Here is an 18,936-nt window from a genome sequence, read left to right as displayed (position 1 = left end):
AAAAGTAATGTAAGATTTACTTTTAACGAACTAAAGCAGCAATACTCACATCAGTTTGTTGAGTTGACAGTGTTTATCCTCCAGTAGAGCAGAGATCTGATTCACTCGTGTGTCTCCTAGTTCTTGTTTCCTCATATCCAGCTCTCTCAGGAGTAACGGGTTTTTACCCACAATTCCAGTCACATACTGACAGCCTTCATTTGCAGCAGGACCCAAACCTGCGGATGAGAAGATGAAGCAAGCAATATTAATTTAGTTCTGATTTAAAGGTCCATTGCATTACAAATACATTCAATACAAAAAAAAAAAAAAAATTCTAAAACGAGATCTAGTAACTGCAAAACTTTAAACATTTAAATACACAAATACATAAATATTTGAAAATGAAATCTGTTCAGTTTACATATACAGAGTGTGCAATTACAGTTTTTATCAATTGCTAAAACACTAAAACCCATTGGCTGAACAAAGTTCTCAGTTGCCTGACCTGATTTAGCTATTTGCACAGTCTATTGTCAATACATTAAACCATTTCACATGTTAAAACACAATTTTCAGATCACACTTATGGTGCGTTCACACCGGACGCGACTTGCGCGGAAAAAACGCGCTATTCGCGCGTAGTTGAACGCTTGAACATTTGAGTTTACTCGCGCCATTCGCGTCATTCGCGCGTGACATTTTCTTAACAACAGACGCGAATTCGCATCAATGGAGGGGCTTCTGCCACTCGTCAGCAGGAAAATAGTTGTAAAATAGGTGAATGAGCTCAATTTGTCAGCTTTAGCTTGCTTGTAGTCTCAATATGTATGTATATGTAGGTCAAATTGAGTAAAGAGCGTTTTTTAAAACTAACCAGATTGTCCAACCTCTTCACTCACTTTAATCCTAGCAAGATCCCTTTTATTCCTGTTTCTACAAAAGTCCAAAGATGTATCGTACAGCTCCGAGGAACCACAGACAGCAACGGTGATTTTGTCCGCCATTGTTGTTTCGGATTTCTGCCTCCGTCACTACTAGAGCAAGCTCCTGACTGGTTAACGCGGCGCGGATTTTCGCCAAAGTTCAGATTTTTGAACTCGCGCGTTTCGCACGATTCGCGCGAATGGCGCGGCAATCGCTTGAAACGCTCAATGCGCGCCGCCTCATTTGCGCGTTTCGCGCCGCAGGATGGCCATTTATGGAACGCCGTTGGGGAAAATACCTATTTTATACAACGCGTAAAATTTGGACTCATTAACACGCACAGTTTGTACGCGTTAATACGAAGTATATGTTCGGGTGTCACGTCAGACCGCTCAACAGCCAATAGCGTTGCTCTATTTAGGATTTCATTTGCATTTGTGATGCAATGGCACGTTGCTGTATACATATATAAACATCAGACGACATTTCTTTTCGTGAAGGATGATGTGCTGTTAGGTAAGCAAATACCTATGCAAACGTCACACGTAACATTTGTTCGTGAATAAGACGTTGGTATGTACATAAGAAAGCGTAAAACTTTAGAGTCAGTGATGCATTTATACGTTGGTTGTGATGTCAGTGCTGTGTCATGCTGTGGCATCTCATCCCGTTTGTACTCATGCAGGGGGTTTTTTTTGTCTCCGGTAACGTGAAAGGGGTGAATTTATTATAATAACATATAGCAATAATATAGCTGTATATGTCAGATAAAAATAATATAATAACAACAATATATTGTAACAATCACAAATTTAACAATTATATTATAACAATCAGGCAAATCCAAAAGCAGAAAACAAAGCACCATTAGCGTATGATGATTTACAAATCTTTATTCAACATTTAAACCCAGACACAATCATACGACACATAAACATTACAGAATCACTACAGCAGGCGGACCATAAAACGTAAACTGTGGGGCAGCCAGTCCAAGTCCAAGTGTAAATAGCAATAGTTGTGGATTCAGTAGACATTTAGATGCTATACTTATAAATAGTGACGTTACTATTTCCTCCTCAGTATTGTTGTGCATTAAACATCCTGCAATATAACCGACAGTAAATCATTATATTTATAAAACAGTATTAAAATCGTGGCAACTTATTGAAATATTAAAGACCTAGAGCTACCCCTAACCTTACCCTAAATGTAACTTTTATGAATTAAAATGAATTTTAAGTCAAATCATTTCTCCCATGCACTTTTTCCACATGTAGGGTTATATTAATCAGAGGGGAAATATGGCGAGTCAGGATCTTTGCTACTGACTCAGAATACACTAGTTTATAAATAAATACCCCCCCCCCCACACACACAGACACATTCATTGTTATTTATTTATATTTGTGGCAAGTTTTAGCATATTGTGTGCGCTTGAAGATCTCTTCCAGCTGTGCTGCCAGAGCCAGTCTCCAAAATGAAAGCGAAACTAAAGTCTCCTGTTGTTTCCAGTAGCGCGGCATTTTTTTTCTTCACCATAATTGATGGATGTCTAAAATATAAAAATAAGGAGAAGCCTAAAAGAGATAAAACCAATGCCCGCCCGCCTCTGAACTGATGTGAAAACTGGCCCGAAGCCCAGCCCTAGAGGTGTAAAAAAAAGTCGTGCCCGTCGGCCGAGGCTGAAATGCAGCGGCTCTACACTCTTAAAAATAAAGGTGCTTCAAAAGGTTCTTTAAGCGATGCCATAGAAGAACCATTTTTGGTTCCATTCAGTCAAAGGTTCTTTAAATAACCATTCTTACCTTTTTATAATCTGAAGAACCTTATTTGCCACAAAGAACCTTTTGTGAAAAGGTTCTTCAGATGTTTAAGGTTCTTTATGGAACCATTTAGACAAAAAGGTTCTTCTATGGCATAATAACGCATCTTTATTTTTTAAGAGTTTAATTGACTGCTTGTTTTAATGCTTACAGCAGAAAAATTAATCTTTTTTTTCTTGCCCTGACTCAAGTCTCAGATGTTATGCTTAGTGCGATCTCACAAAGATAGACTACAAACAATGAAGTTCGAATCTCTCTTATTTACACCACGTCTTTGTTGTTATAATGAGATGATTCGTGCTTAACACAATAACATTACCTCAACAAAAACTCCGGCGATTTGAACGATGAGTGGATAACGCCTCTGATTCGAGAAATCAACAGATATGTGCGTGGTTGGCTACATTGCTTAACTCAGCAAAAACATAATAGAAATAGACCTCCAGAGCGCAAACCATAACGCACTGGATTGGTCTAAATCTGCAATAAAATGCCATTTATTACAGATGTAACTGAGGGTGCTATTGATTTCGTTTGAGAGTGCTTAGCACCCTCAAGCACCCCTGTAGAACCGGGCCTGCCTACTGGATTCCTTTAACGTTACAAAAGAATATAATTTTAATTATGGATTCATGCAGTCATTGAATGTATTTAATCATTGACCCTAAATTATCACCAGTTCAACTAAAACAGAAAAATTAAGATGTCGCAAATCAAATTAGACTCAGAAATATTACTCATTCAAAAATGTCGTGTTTATACGACGAAAACATTCGTCTAGAAACACACGGTCAAAAATGTTGCGTTAAGGCGATACAAACGATCGTGTCATTAAATAACATGACAAAAAACTTCGCGTACAGACGTTCAAAGCGTTCGTGTTTACATGGACCAAAAAGACGCGTAAAAACTGTGCGTGTCAATGCGTCCAAATTTCACGCGTTTCATATAATATGTATTGTCCCCAAGTGCGTTCCATAGCTATTCGCGTCTTTGCATTGACTTAACATGTAAATCACTCGCGCTTGCCGCTTCATTCGCGTCCGGTATGAACGCACCTTTAGACTTTTCAGCAAAACTCTAAACACATTCTCATTCTCAAAACACATTATGCACTCTAATACACATATCATCCATACTGGTAAACACAAGTGGCAACAATCAAATACAAATAGAGAACTAATGTCATTGGTTAAACACAACCACTCAAAATTGATGTTAACTTTTTCAAATGATGTGACACAACCAATATAAGCCAGTTCAGGTTGTTTATGATTTGAGAGCAGTGCTTGATTTTGAACACAGGTAAAACAGTTTTGAGGCAAAAAGTTCCATTTTGCAAGAGGAGTAAGATGTTTTGTAAATGGTGCTTGAAGATGAGGTTTTGTGTTTAATGGTTTCAGAAAATGGAGCAAGGTTTCAGAAATTGTGTTTAAGCAACTGAGAAAAACTGTAAACTGGCTTGTGAAACTGAATGTTTTTGCACCAAGGGTCTGCGAGTAACACATTTTTAATTCTCTGTATGTATGTGCTGTAGATGTGGCAGAACTGACAATAAAGCAGACTTTGATCATCAGTTCAACAAAACCCACAGCATCTGATACGATCATTCTGATGAAACACATTGTCCAGATTATTATATTGCTAAAAACATAAATTACCCATTAATTTATGTACCATTATTTGATCAGGTCTCACCTCAGTGTCTTGAGTTGACAGTTTGGATCCTGTAGAAAATGATTGAGCTCCTTCACTCCTGTTTGTCCAGGATCATTTCCTGTGAGATCCAGCTCTATCAGGTGTGAAGGGTTTGATCTCAGAGCTGAAGCCAGAGCTTTATAACCATCTTCAGTGATACTGCAGTTTGAAAGCCTAGAACCAGAATAAAAATGTCACATTCAGATGATTAATCAGTTATTCTAGAAATGACCTAAACTATGTAAATCCTTAAACATAATTATATTTTATTCCTTATTCAAATGAACTTAAACTTAGTTGTAAAGCAAAATCTGACAAATGAACATTAAATTAAAGTGTTAGATATCAGTTCACTTTAGTATGCCCAGCTTACAGTCACTTTTAAGATTGAACCTTCTGATGCTCCTAATTTGTGAGGTACACTTGTGGTCTTTATGGTCAAAAGTGACTGATTTTACTGAAAATAAAGAAAAGTTACATTTCAGGTGTTCAATTTAATACATTTTTGTTCTGTATAGTACTGTGCAAATGTCTTATGCCACTAGTATTTCCACCAGATAAAAAATTGTTTAAAGTCTGTTATTTCTATCTTTTGCTGTAGTGTGTCAGTAGGAAATATCAGTTTACATTACAGTTAACATTCACGTTGCCATTAATTGTAATAATCCAGTGAGATTTTTGTTTGCACAAGGCAGAGGCGGACAGTAGTGAAGTAAAAGTACTGCTATAGAAGTACTTTTCACGTTTCTGTACTTTATTAGAGTGTATTTCTTTAGAAAACTTTACTTCAAAATATTCCAAAGCATAATATTGTACTATTTGCTGCACTATTTTTCCTATTAAATATAATTTAATACTTAATTACTTTAGAAATCTATTACTTTCCTACTTTTACTCAAGTAAAAGTAATTTAAATATTTACTTGAGTACAAGTAAGTACTACATTTTTAATGTTCTTAAGTATTAAGGGTAAAACTAACAACAACTTTTATTTACGAAATATAGTGCAATAAAAAGTATAAAAGTAAAACTATGCTTTGGAATGTAGTGAAGTAAAGTTTTCCAAAGAAAAAGCTTACTACAGATACTTTTTAAATTTACTTGAGTAAATCAAAAATACTTCACTACTGTCCGCCTCTGGCACAAGGAGTCTGACAACAGCCAGTGCTCCACACAGAGATCTGATCTCATCATCATCAGTCTGTCTGGAATGACATGAAGAAACAGAACAAACTGAGACCACCTTTTCACACTGAATGCAAACATTTGGCACAATGACCCTTTTGAATTGAAACAATAGATCCCTATGGAGCTATTCACACCAGACGCAATCATTCACAAGGAACCTCTCAAATGTTATCACAAGAACATGATGATATTTTAAATAAGTTTTTAAGCCAAAAAAAAAACAAAACTTAAAAACATTTTCAAATTTAGCTTGATGCTAATTGTGCTTCTATTATATTTTAAGATGTATTATTAATCATTATAGATAGTTTGTGTTTCTGCTGTGGAACCAAACTTTATTTATCTCAGTTTAATGCTGTATATTGAGCAGCAGATGATGTTAAATCCATATACGATAGACATATCTGAGGACAAATGCATTGCATTAGCAGAAAGTGGTCAAATTGAAAGCACCACTCGTTGGAAAGTTGCCTCGCTTTTTCGCATCGCACTCAGTATGAAACGGCCGTGACAGTGTGTAAGGTTACCTTTCCTATAGAACAGGTCTATACCTTATTCCTTTATTAAAATGAGACACTGCAGATGAATTGGGGGAAAAAAACAACTAATAGTTATCACCTCACTTCACCTCATCAAGTTGATTGAATACATTGATAATTGCAAACATTTTTTGTATTGCAAGTCTTCTAAAATGTTTAATATTTAATACAATATGGGCTAATTTGAATACATTTCTAGTACAAAAATCTAAGCACTGGATGAAATCAGTGACATATTAGAGTCAAATGTGTCTAATTTTCTCACGCCACATTTAAAAAAATGTTTTTATTTGGGAAATAAATGGTATAAAATCCAACAAATTATATGAACAAATCCCTCTGTAAAAACCTTCAGGATATAGACAGGAATAAAACTGTAAAATCTAGTGTGTGTAAGTGTTACTGAAGTGGAGATTTATGGCTCAGTGTAGAAGAAAAAAGTGCTTCAAAATAAAGACTTATTTTGACAGGTGCACGAAAACTTTTTTTTGCCTGCAGTGTCTCTCTCCTTGATCACATCAAATAGCCCTATGTTATTTATCTTATTTACACAAAAGTATGTCATTTCTGTCTTTACATGGTCATGCATTTACAATTCTCCTCTGTATTATGGATGGAGGAGTTAAGCCTCGATGCACACACACACATCACAAACCAAATTAGAAAAAGAGCACCATGGCAGGTGTATATATAAAAAGTATCTCTATGCACAACATACAGACTTGTTCATTATCCAAGTCTGGTTTTCACCTTATGTTTTTGTTGAGCTCAATTTTGGTCTATTGTCACACAACTTACCTCAGTATCTCCAAATGACAATTCATATTTTCCAGTCCAGTGCAGAGCAGCTTCACTCCTGAATCCTGCAGATTATTATTGCTCATGTTCAGCTCTTTCAGACTGGTATCTGATCCAAGAACTGTAGCCAGAGCTGAACAGCTTTTGTCTGTTAAGCCACAATCATTTAACCTACGACGGAAATAAGATTACAGAATCATTAGATTAAATAAATTTGCTAAATACAAATAATAAATAATAACAGTTAATCTACAGATTTAATTACAATGAAATATACATTTAAAAGTGTTAGTTCCATGGTTTCAAGGAAAAGCATTACTAAGTGAATTCTGATTAAACAATCATTCCGATCATGTGCTCAACACTGGCTGTAAAACATGATGTAAAAACACAATTCTCTTTACAGTGTGCTCACAAAAATATGCACAAAATTGTTGGAAAGCAGCTGCCTATCAGCGGTTACCACACTGACCCAGTATTTGGTACTACTGGTACTACAGAAAGGCTGGAATTAAACATTAAAATGAATCACAATCAATAGGTAGCTGATTATCTGTTGACATTTACTGCACACATCTGAGTGGACATTTGATGGATTAACCATCATCATTTAAAATACTTTTCTCAAATGTCAAACCTCAGAATCCCTGAACAAAGCACTTTCTGCTACTAACCAGAGCATGTGAGTGAAGAGGAGCGGTGTGAAACGCATCTTAATATTCCGCCCTGTGCGTGTGCACTCCGTTCAGTAGGGCTGCACGATATATCGAATAATTATCGTTATCGTGATAACAGTATACGCGATATTGGTATCGCAGAGAGTTGCTAAAAATGACGTTTAATTGGTTTCATTTCTTTACAAAACTTTTCACAGACTGCTGATGCAGTGACAGGTTCGCTGTTCTCTCCAACATTACAACCATTTAAACTTAATATTTATAATATTACTTTTAATGAAGATGTGAGATATTAGAAACCGGACTTTTTTTTTCTTTTTTTTCTCTCAACTATAATTTTTTTTTTTTTTTTTTTCGAACATAAACATAAAACAAATAACAATATTACCAAGTAAAATAAAAAAAATAAAAATAAAAAACAAACAATTTATAATAATAACATAAAACCAACATGTCCAAAAAGGAGTAGGATGAAGCATAAGCTTATTAAAACCTACCCCTTCTCCACTAATCACTAAACATTCAGTTTTCCCTGATATATATGGCATTTCAGCCTTTATAACTTCAAAAGGTATAAATCAAGTATATAATTTATAATATTTATTTAAAACATAATTATTACTGTGTTAATTATTTAGGTTTTTAGAAAGCACATACCTTCTTTCACATTTACAACACTAATGTGTTTGCTGCATAAAAACATGGGTCAATATTTGTAATAATCTGACTAAACAGCTGAAAATCCGCAAATTCATTCTGTCACAAGGTGGCGTGGTAGGAGCGCTGAAATCTATCACCTATCCAGTGGCGGACTGGGACTAAAAAACAGCCCTGGACTTTGACTCGGCTCAGCCCACATCAACAGATGTGTATGAAAGCTAATCAGCAACAGACACGGGTCTCAAAATACTTAAATCTTAACCCATGATGTTTTACCTTCCAAATTACAGCATTATCTCTGATGTTGACTAAAAGATGTGTTAAAAGCAAAGTGTAGAATACTCACAGAAATAAACAGCACCCTTTTAATGTCTCTCTGCTGAAAAATATGCAGGTGAAAAAAACAGGGTTTATGTGTTACGCCATCTATTCCATGCAATCTTAAACTATATTTATTACTTAATAATCTCTTAATTAATTTGTGCACAAACATACGGCACTGCAAAAACTGTTCATCTAACCAAGTCAAAAAATCTTGTTTCCAGCTAAAAAGTATTTTTGATCTTGTTTTGAGACTTATATACTAAGCAAGAGCAGAATTAAGAGCAGAATTATAGAGCAGTTATATTATTAATCTTATTTTGAGTATATTTGTCTCATTTTGAGAGTTCTTAGCAAGTGTGATTTGTCTTATTACATTGGCAGATTATTTCACTTAATTTAAGAAGCTTTCGACTAACCTAACCCTTAAAATACTTGATTTTAGTCGAAAACCTCTTAAATTAAGTGAAATAATCTACCAATGAAAGAAGACAAATGACACTTGGTAAGAATTCTAAAAAATAAGGCATATATAGGCTACTCAATTTAAGATTAATAATCTAACACCTTCTACTCTTACTTAGTATATAAGTAACAAGGTTACAAATACTTTTAGCTGGAAACAAGATTTTTTTACTTGATTAGATGGAGTTTTTGCAGTGTGCACAAAAACGGTTTAATTACTTATTAAATATTTCTTCTGCCTTCATGTTAATGCTGCGGCATGTTTATATCGTGGTTTTTTTTTTCCTCACCTTCTCAGCCCCACCCTTTTCTTTCCTTTTTTTTTTTGTACTGCCAACACCTGCAGTATCCCTGTTCTTTCTCCCATCTGCACTTCACTTGTAAACGGTTGAGTGACAAGCATTGACGAGTGAGCTTGTGCATCTATGGGCTTGTAGGTGCATTGTTGCCACCTATCGGTCTTGACATGGAACAACAGTAAATTATAAGCAAGAAAAAAAAACAGCCGACGGCCGTCCTGCTGCAGCGGCCGTTCTGGTATTCTCCAGAACGTCCAGACGGCCAGTCCGCCCCTGCACCTATCTAAGCCTTTTCTTATACTAATTAATACATTTAAAACTTTGTATAGCCTTAAATTTGATACAACTAAATCGAGGTGTTTTAAGGACCCACAGGAGCCCTCTACTTTAAAATAGCCCAGTGAAACATTTTGGTAGCCCGACTAAAAAACACAACAGCCCCGAGACATTTTGTGAGTAATAGGCTCCCGGTATATTTTATCTGCTGCTCTGTTCCATCAGCATAACAAAAAAATAACTATTTAATATGAAAGCGAATTAATATGAAATTGATGAAACTGCATATTCAAGCACTTCATCCAAAATCCAAACATTTTTCAAACCTTGAAAACACTACATTAAAATTTATAAATTTAAAATTAAAATTTTATAATTTAACAAGATTTTCATGATAGTATACACTGTGTGCATAATTATTAGGCACGCTGATATTGTGGTCATATTTTTTTTCCAAGCACATTTGATCAATTCCAAACCAGATCAATGTTAATAACTCCCAAACTCCCAAACTCTGGAATAGCCTTCCTGATAACGTTCGGGGTTCAGACACACTTTCTATGTTTAAATCTAGATTAAAGACTCATCTCTTTAGCCAAGCATTCACATAATGTATCTTATAACGTTGTAATTTCAGTTACATCTGATCAAATGCACATTAATATTCTTCAGCTTGGGCTAAACACATCATTTTTGTTTGGTCGGAAGTTGGAACAGCAGCTACGCTAATTATTTCTTTGTTTCTCTGTCTCTGCCACGGGATTTCCATCCCGTGGTAACTAGGATTTACACAAGATTCAGCCTGGATCAGAAGAAGAGATGATGCCAACCCTCAGATGACCGCAGATGATGCCAGCCTTGAAACAACATACAGCACTACATAATTTTCCTACAAGTTGATTACAGCACATAACCATTGCAATTAGTGTTCATCATCTGTTTTGATTACACAGTTACTGATTTTAACATTGATTTAGATCATATGTACATCGACTCAACATACAGTATTCACCACTAATAAGCTACTAAATATATTGTAGTAGCCTAAAACTTTTGTACAGCTGCTCTGCAACAATTTGTATTGTAAAAAGCGCTACACAAATAAACTTGAATTGAATTGAATTGAATAACTACTATTCATTTCATATTTAATTATTTATAAGTGAAATATAATTGTCCATGAAGGCTGGAAGTGAAAAACTCCTCATATTCAGGTGTGCAGAATTATTAGGCACATTTTCTTTTACAGATAAAATGGGCCAAAAAAAAGATTTACTTCAGACTGAAAAATCAAAAACTATTAAATGCCCATGAGAAGGATGCAATACTAATGCAATACTGGAATTTGCAAAGTTAAGGCATGACCACCGGACAGAAAAACGCTTGTTGCGTCTGCATTGTCAGAAAAATAGGTGGAGGAGAAAAGATGCATGGTAATTGCAAAGATTTACGATGAAGAATTAGTTATGAAACCATCGAACCATTTAGTCTCCAGTGCCACCTTTTTCCAGAACTGCAACCTACCTTGAGTCTCCAGAAGTGCAATGTGTCAGGTTCTCAGAGACTTTGCTTGGGCAAAAAAAACTAAAAAATGACTCAATTAATAAGAATAACATTCTGAAGTGTTGTGAAAAACATGGAGACTGTTTTTTTTTTTATAGGCTTTAAAAAACAGATGAGTTGAGAGTGGCTCTTAAAGGACCAGCACCACATCCTCTTGCAGCACCTTTCAAAAATATATTTTCCAGAATCTGGCAGTAAGCTTTAACCCTTGTGCATTCAAAAAAAAAAAAAAAAAGTTACACATAGGTGCAAAATGGACAAAAAATGTCCATGTCCAAAAACTGCCATACAAATATGATTTATTAATATTTTTTCCCACTTTCACTGATGTCAATTTTTTAACCAGCATCTGTTCTATCCATAGATACCAAACATTCATTAATTTTCAGAATTTTAACCCTTTAAATTCTGGTTTGTTTACATAATGCCACAGGTGTTTTTTATGAAAAAATGAAAAATAGTAGTTCATTTCCATATATTAAATGATAAGCAGAATTTTTTTTCTTTACTTATTAGCTTCTTGGGTGTGTCAATGAAGAACAACAACATTAATTTTGAGGCATTTATATTTTTTATGTAGTGTCAGATTTTTTTTTTTAAACTAACAGGGCCATAATGGACAAAAATATCCATGTCAAAGAACTGTCATAGACATGTTATATATTAATATATTTTTTCTACTTTCACTGACTGTTGTTTTTCATCAGCATCTCTTCCATTCATAATTACCAAACATTAATTCAATTTCAGAATTGTAATGCTTTAAAAGCTGGTTTCTTTCCATAATGCTGTCTGTCAGTGGGCAACACTAGCTCCAGAGCTTCCTCTGCTGAGTAATGTCTCTTCATCTTGCAAGCAATGAAATGACCAAGCCCTCAAGCACCAAATATGTATAGGTTTTGCTTTGTGAACACCTGTCTGGGCTGTGCGAACACTCAAACTTTGTATAAAATAAGTGAATTTTAGCCCTCAGGCACGGACAGGACGACAGCGCGTAAGTGAGTACTTAAATGCTGTAGTTTAAATAGGCAGTTGTTACATTTGTTGCTGCTAGAGAATCACGTCCTTGTTTTCTAAACTATTTGACTTATTCGTTTCTATTTGATTTAGTTGTTGCTAGACTTAATTTATCCGTTTCTGTTTATTTGTTTTCCTGGTGATTTCGTTGTAAACTGTAGTTTTGATTGCTCTCATTCGGCCAAGGGAAGCTTTTGTTTGTGAGATCGCTCCCTTCCTGAGCACGCTTAAAGTGCAAAGGGTGTTAGTTTTTCGTTTCGGTCTGACCCATTTGCGTACCATCTATTTGGGATTGACTCAGCCCAGGGGGCGTCCCCAGCTGCTATCACCTAAGTATTGATTGGTGGTGTATTTAACTGTGTTGTATCAGCTGAAGCGTTCAGCCTCCTCGCGTGAAGACCAACAAGAGTAAAGACTTGCGACTTTTCCTGCGCGACTTATCCGAGCAACGACACCGACAACGCACTTAAGTACTCCTTCCCTTTTTATCACTCTTCTTTCTGTCCTTCTCTATCATGTGTTTCCAACTCATTCCGGTGCTCTCTACACACCGCACTAACATCACACGCTGACGCAATCTCTCTAACCTGCGTCCTATAGACACCTCTTCCACTGAACCTTTCTCTTTCAGGGTTGGACTTTGGAACTGTCAATCAGCCGTCAACAAAGCTGACTTCATTTCGGCATTTTCTTTGCAATCTGACCTGAGCATCCTAGGTTTGACTGAGACCTGGATACGTCCAGAAGACTCTGTAACCCCAGCCGCTCTATCTAATAAATTCTCATTCTCTCACACCCCTCGTCAGACTGGAAGGGGTGGGGGTACGGGACTTCTGATTTCCAACAACTGGAAATACACAACCCATTCTCCTCTATGCAATTATAACTCATTTGAATCTCATACAATCACTATAACATCTCCTATCAAACTCCATGTTGTGGTCATTTACCGCCCTCCTAGTCAACTTGGCATCTTCTTAGAAGAGCTGGATGGGCTGCTATCCTCTTTTCCAGAAGATGGCAGCCCACTTCTAGTCTTTGGAGATTTTAACATTCATCTGGACAAACCCTATGCTGCAGACTTCCATTCACTCCTTGGTTCATTTGACCTAAAACGCACTACCACTGCATACACTCATAAATCCGGCAACCAACTTGATCTCATTTACACACAAAATTGTACTTCAGACGACATTGTGGTCAAACCCCTACACATCTCTGACCACTTCTTCATTACACTAAACCTACATCTTGCTACTTGTGCACCCATCCCCCCTACCTGTTACTTTTAGACGAAACCTACGCTCTCTCTCAACCTCCCATCTTTCTTCCTCAGTATCTTCCTCTCTTCCCTCTCCTACCCACTTCACATCCCTGGATACTAATGCAGCAACCGACACGTTATGTTCCACTCTTACTTCTTGCCTAGATGAAATATGCCCTCTCTCCTCCAGGCCAGCACGGGCTGCTCCTTCCAACCCTTGGCTATCCGATGTTCTTCGTGAGCATCGGTCCAAACTTAGGGCAGCTGAGAGAAAATGGCACAAATCTAAGGATCCATCTGACTTGAGTATGTATCAGCCTCTGCTTTCAGCTTTCTCTACCCAAGTCCATACTGCCAAATCTTCATACTTCCACAACAAGATCAACAATGCTCCGGACACACGCAACCTTTTCAAAACTTTTAATTCACTGCTCTGTCCCCCTCCACCACCTCCCACCACTTCTATAACAGCTGATGATTTTGCCACATTTTTTACAGACAAAACTACATCTATCAGTAATAAGTTCTCAGCTCCACATATACAGGAACTAAAACTGACCACCCACGGCTGAAACTCCCCCCTTCTCCTTCCATCCCCATTCTGAGGCAAAAGTAACCAAACTTCTCCTCTCCAGCCACCCGACGACATGTCCTTTAGACCCCATCCCCTCACACCTTATCCAAGCAATCTCCCCAACAATCCTACCAGCACTCACACACATCATCAACACATCTCTTCTCACAGGCACTTTCCCCACTACATTTAAGCAGGCCCGGATAACCCCACTGCTCAAAAAACCTACACTTAACACTTCACTCATAAACAACTATAGACCTGTCTCTCTCCTTCCGTTCATAGCAAAAACATTGGAATGAGCTATTTTCAACAAGCTATCTTTATTTCTCTCACAGAACAACCGATTGGATGCTAACCAGTCAGGGTTCAGGAGTGGCCATTCAACTGAGACGGCACTACTGTCTGTCACTGAAGCCCTGCGGATTGCAGAAGCTGATTCCAAATCATCAGTACTCATCTTGTTGGACCTATCTGCAGCATTTGACACGGTAAATCACCAGATCCTTCTGTCTACCCTCTCATCGTTGGGCATCACAGGGACTTCACTTCGCTGGTTCAAATCCTATCTCTCTGGCAGGTCTTTCAGAGTGGCCTGGGGAGGGGAGGTTTCCAAAACTCATCAACTGGTCACTGGGGTTCCTCAGGGATCAGTTCTTGGACCCCTCCTCTTCTCCATATATACCACATCTCTGGGCCCCATCATACAGGCACATGGCTTTTCCTACCATTGCTATGCTGATGACACACAGCTCTATCTTTCTTTCAAACCAGATGATCCATCAGTAGCTGCAAGGATCTCTGGCTGTCTGGCGGATATCTCTGCATGGATGAAGGAACACCATCTTCAGCTCAATCTAGCTAAAACTGAGCTCCTTGTCTTTCCCGCCACTCCAACTTTACAACATGACTTCTCCATCCAGTTAGGTTCATCAACAATTACCCCATCGACTTCAGCCAGAAATCTTGGTGTAATCTTTGATGACCAATTGACTTTTAAAGACCACATAGCTAAAACTGCTCGATCCTGCAGGTTTGCATTGCACAACATCAGAAAGATCAGGCCCTTCCTAACCGAGCATGCTGCACAACTCCTCGTACAGGCCCTGGTCATTTCCAGGCTGGACTACTGCAATGCTCTTTTAGCTGGTCTTCCAGCATGTACAATCAGGCCTCTACAAATGATTCAGAATGCTGCAGCACGGCTTGTCTTCAATGAGCCCAAGAAGGCCCATGTCACACCTCTTTTCATATCCCTGCACTGGCCACCGGTTACGGCTCGCATCAAATTCAAGACACTGATGCTGGCCTATAGGACAGCCACCGGCTCATCACCTGCCTACCTCCATTCACTACTACGCATCTACACTCCCTCCAGAAGTCTGAGATCCTCTAGTGAAAGACGCCTTATTGTACCACCACAGAGAGGCACGAAATCACTTTCCAAAACATTCTCCTTCAACGTCCCTGCCTGGTGGAATGATCTTCCCACCCCTATCCGGAACGCAGACTCCATAACTGTCTTCAAGCGACTGCTGAAAACCCATCTTTTTCGACACTGACTCAATAATAATAAAAAAATAAAATAAAAAAAATCTTCTCCTCTCTTTCCTGATCTTCCCTTTCTAGCCCGTACTCATCTAACAACGCCTGACATATGGTATTTTTGAGCACTTCCTATGTCGATCTGCCTCCTTAGGATGAATCACTTGTTGTATTCCCAATTGTAAGTCGCTTTGGATAAAAGCGTCTGCTAAATGAATAAATGTAAATGTAAAATGTAAAATCTACCAGACTACACAATCAGCGTTTTCTTGTGGTGAAAACAAAAACAATCTGTTTAAGGGCTTCTGAACTTCTACATCAAATTCAAGCTCACATTTTATCTCTGTACAAAAACAATAACAAATGAAAAAGTGCAATCAAGGAATAAGATGTGTGTTTGGGTGAAAAAGAAAAGTCTTCAACGCTCATTAACCTTCTTTGACCTTATTCCTAGTTTTCACATGGCCCTATGACCCTGCCAAAGGTGAGACTCATATACATGGAGTGGGATTTTTGATTGCCAGTACAATATCATTTCTTTCAAACATATTACACCCATAAAATTTTCAGTAAACACATGCAAACCACACTCTGACATCCTTACCAACATACCCACACAATTTTAGCTGCATTATTTTTCCAATTGACTCTATAATAGGCTATAATATGCATAAGCAGAAAACACAAAAAAGTGAGTATTTCTTTCATATGCCAAATTTGAAAAAAATGGCACGATCTAGTAAAAAATGGTAAAAATTTTAAATTTGAAGCCTTTCCGATAGAATGAATGCCTATTAGCAAATATTGCATAATTTTATAGTCAAATGGCCCTGGGTTAAAAAAATGCAGTTTTAATAGGTTTCAATGTGGACATTTTTGTCCTTAAGGTCCTGAGTGTGAGTATTTTTTGTACGGAGGGTAAGATTTTTTGAAGGAAATGAGGGTGAAATATTAAAATTTCAATAAAAATACACACCTGAGCCACGATTTATGCAGTTGGCATTAACACAGACACACTTAAAACAAAAAACAAAACTGAAATGGACAAAAAATGTCCATAAGGTCGCACAAGGGTTAAGAGTTCATTTTGGTCCATCTCTGCAAGACAGACATTTCAGGACAGGAGATGGACTAATATTGAAGTCCCAAAACTTACTGCCAAATTCTGGAGGATAAACTCAAAAGAGAAAGTCTCTGAGAACCTGACACATTGCACTTCTAGAGACTCCAGGTAGGTTGCAGTTCTGGAAAATGGTGGCACTGGAGACTAAATGGTTCCTGATGGTTTCATATCTAATTCTTAACATTAATTCTTACTTTTTTCGCAATAAACATGCAACTTTTTTTCCTGCCTAATAATTATGCACACATTCTATATTTCTCTAATTTCCCACGCATTTTCCAGGACTAAAGAAAATCAGTAATTATTTTTAAGAATAATTTTTCAGGTTTTCCAGGATGCATGGGAGCCCTAGATAAAAGATGAAAGCAAAAAAATGATTAACTTACAGAGCTCTTTTGGAGGTTTTGACGACTGCTGATAATCTAATGAGACACTCGTCTGATTTCTTGAATTTCTGAAGCTCAAACTCCTCCAGCTCCTCCTCTGATGTCAACAACACAAAGGCCAAAGCAGACCACTGGGCAGGTGAAAGATCAGCAGATGAGAGACTTCCTTTGCTAAGGTGGGTCTGAATGTCTTTCACCAGAGTTTGGTCGTTCAGTTCATTCAGACAGTAGAACAGATTGATGGATCTCTCTGGAGACAGATTAGCTTCCAATTTCTGCTTGATGTACCAAACAATTTCCTTTATGCTCTTGTCATTGTCATTTTGCTGTGTCAACAGACCCTGTAAGAGTCGCCGATTGGACTGGAGTGACAAACCAAGGAGGAATCGAAGAAAAAGATCCAGATGTCCATTATCACTCTCTAGTGCCTTGTCCACTGTAGTCTTGAGCAAATCAATCATGGTTTCACTTTTGAAAAGAAATATACTTTTCTTTTTTATGTTTAAATGTGCATAAAGAGCTGCAATAAACTCTTGAATGCTCAAGTGAACAAAGCAGTACATGGTACCAAGAACAATCCCAGTTTCCTCCTTAAAGATCTGGGTACACATGCCTGAATACACTGATGCCTTATAGATGTCAATACCACAGGCTTCCAGATCTCTGTCATAGAAGATCACATTGTTCCTTTCCAGCTGATGAAATGCCAGTTTCCCCAGTGAAAAGATGGCATCTTTATCCCAGGAAACATCTGGTGTATATTCTCCATCATACTTTCGTCTGCTCTGCTGGATCTGAAATCTGAGAAAGTGTGTGTACATTTGTGTCAGAGTCTTGGGAGTGTCTTCAGTATTCGACTCCTGCAGTGTTTTGGAGGCATCATCAGCCTGATTGTTTTTCACATCATTATTTCTTTTCTCCTCTAAAATGTTCTGGAGAACAGTGGCTGAAATCCAGCAGAAGACTGGGATGTGGCACATGATAAAGAGACTCTTTGATTGTTTAACATGATCAATGATTTTTTTGGCCAGATTCTCATCCGTGATTCTTTTTCTGAAGTACTCCTCCTTTTGTGCATCATTGAATCCTCGTATCTCTGTCAGCCGGTCGATACAGTCAGGAGGAATCTTACTGGCAGCTGCTGGTCTGGTGGTGATCCAGATGAGAGCAGAAGGAAGCAGATTTCCCTTGATGAGGTTTGTCAGGAGAACATCCAGAGAGACTGGTGATGAAACATCAGAACATGTCTCATTATCCTTAAAGTTTACAGGAAGTCGACATTCATCCAGTCCATCAAGAATGAACAGTACTTTTTGGTTCCTTCTTGTAAGGTTCAGTTTTTTTGACTCTGGGAAAAACTGAGTTATAAGGTCCATCAAACTTAGTTTTTCTTTCTCCTTTAAGTTCATCTCTCTGAATGGAAGAGGAAATATGAAGCTGATATCCTGATTTTCTTTTCCTTCGGCCCAATCCAGAACAAACTTTTGCACAGAGACTGATTTTCCGATGCCAGCAACTCCTTTTGTCAGTACAGATCTGATCTGCTTGTCTTGTTCAGGTGCTTCAAACAAATTTGTGCATTCAACCTGTATTTCTTGTGATTCATGACGTCTGGAAGCAACTTCAATCTGTCTTACCTCATGTTCAGTATTGACCTGTTCACTACAACCCTGAGTGATATAGAGATCTGTGTAGATGTTATTCAGAAGTGTAGAGTCACCTTGCTTTGCAATTCCTTCAATCACACACTGATATTTCTTCTTTAGGCTACATTTTAGCTGATGAATGAAGAGCAGCTCATCTAAACAGAA

The 18,936-nt window shown here is 37.6% G+C and overlaps 1 protein-coding gene across 1 annotated transcript in view; it reads right to left on the bottom strand.

Annotated features, from left to right (window-relative positions):
* LOC141338845 (NACHT, LRR and PYD domains-containing protein 3-like) overlaps positions 1-18,936 on the bottom strand; it is a 48,682-nt gene that overhangs the window by 4,623 nt on the left and 25,123 nt on the right. The window contains exons 9-11 of the mRNA XM_073844461.1: positions 17,126-18,926; positions 6,956-7,126; positions 4,431-4,604 (exon numbers count right to left, since the gene is read on the bottom strand). Of these exons, the coding sequence (XP_073700562.1) occupies positions 4,431-4,604; positions 6,956-7,126; positions 17,126-18,926 (2,146 nt within the window). The remainder of the gene's footprint in view (positions 1-4,430; positions 4,605-6,955; positions 7,127-17,125; positions 18,927-18,936) is intronic.

The sequence above is a fragment of the Garra rufa genome, chromosome 7 (genome assembly GCF_049309525.1).
Source record: "Garra rufa chromosome 7, GarRuf1.0, whole genome shotgun sequence".
Taxonomy (NCBI): Eukaryota; Metazoa; Chordata; class Actinopteri; order Cypriniformes; family Cyprinidae; genus Garra; species Garra rufa.
This window is presented reverse-complemented; position numbering and strand designations above follow the sequence as displayed.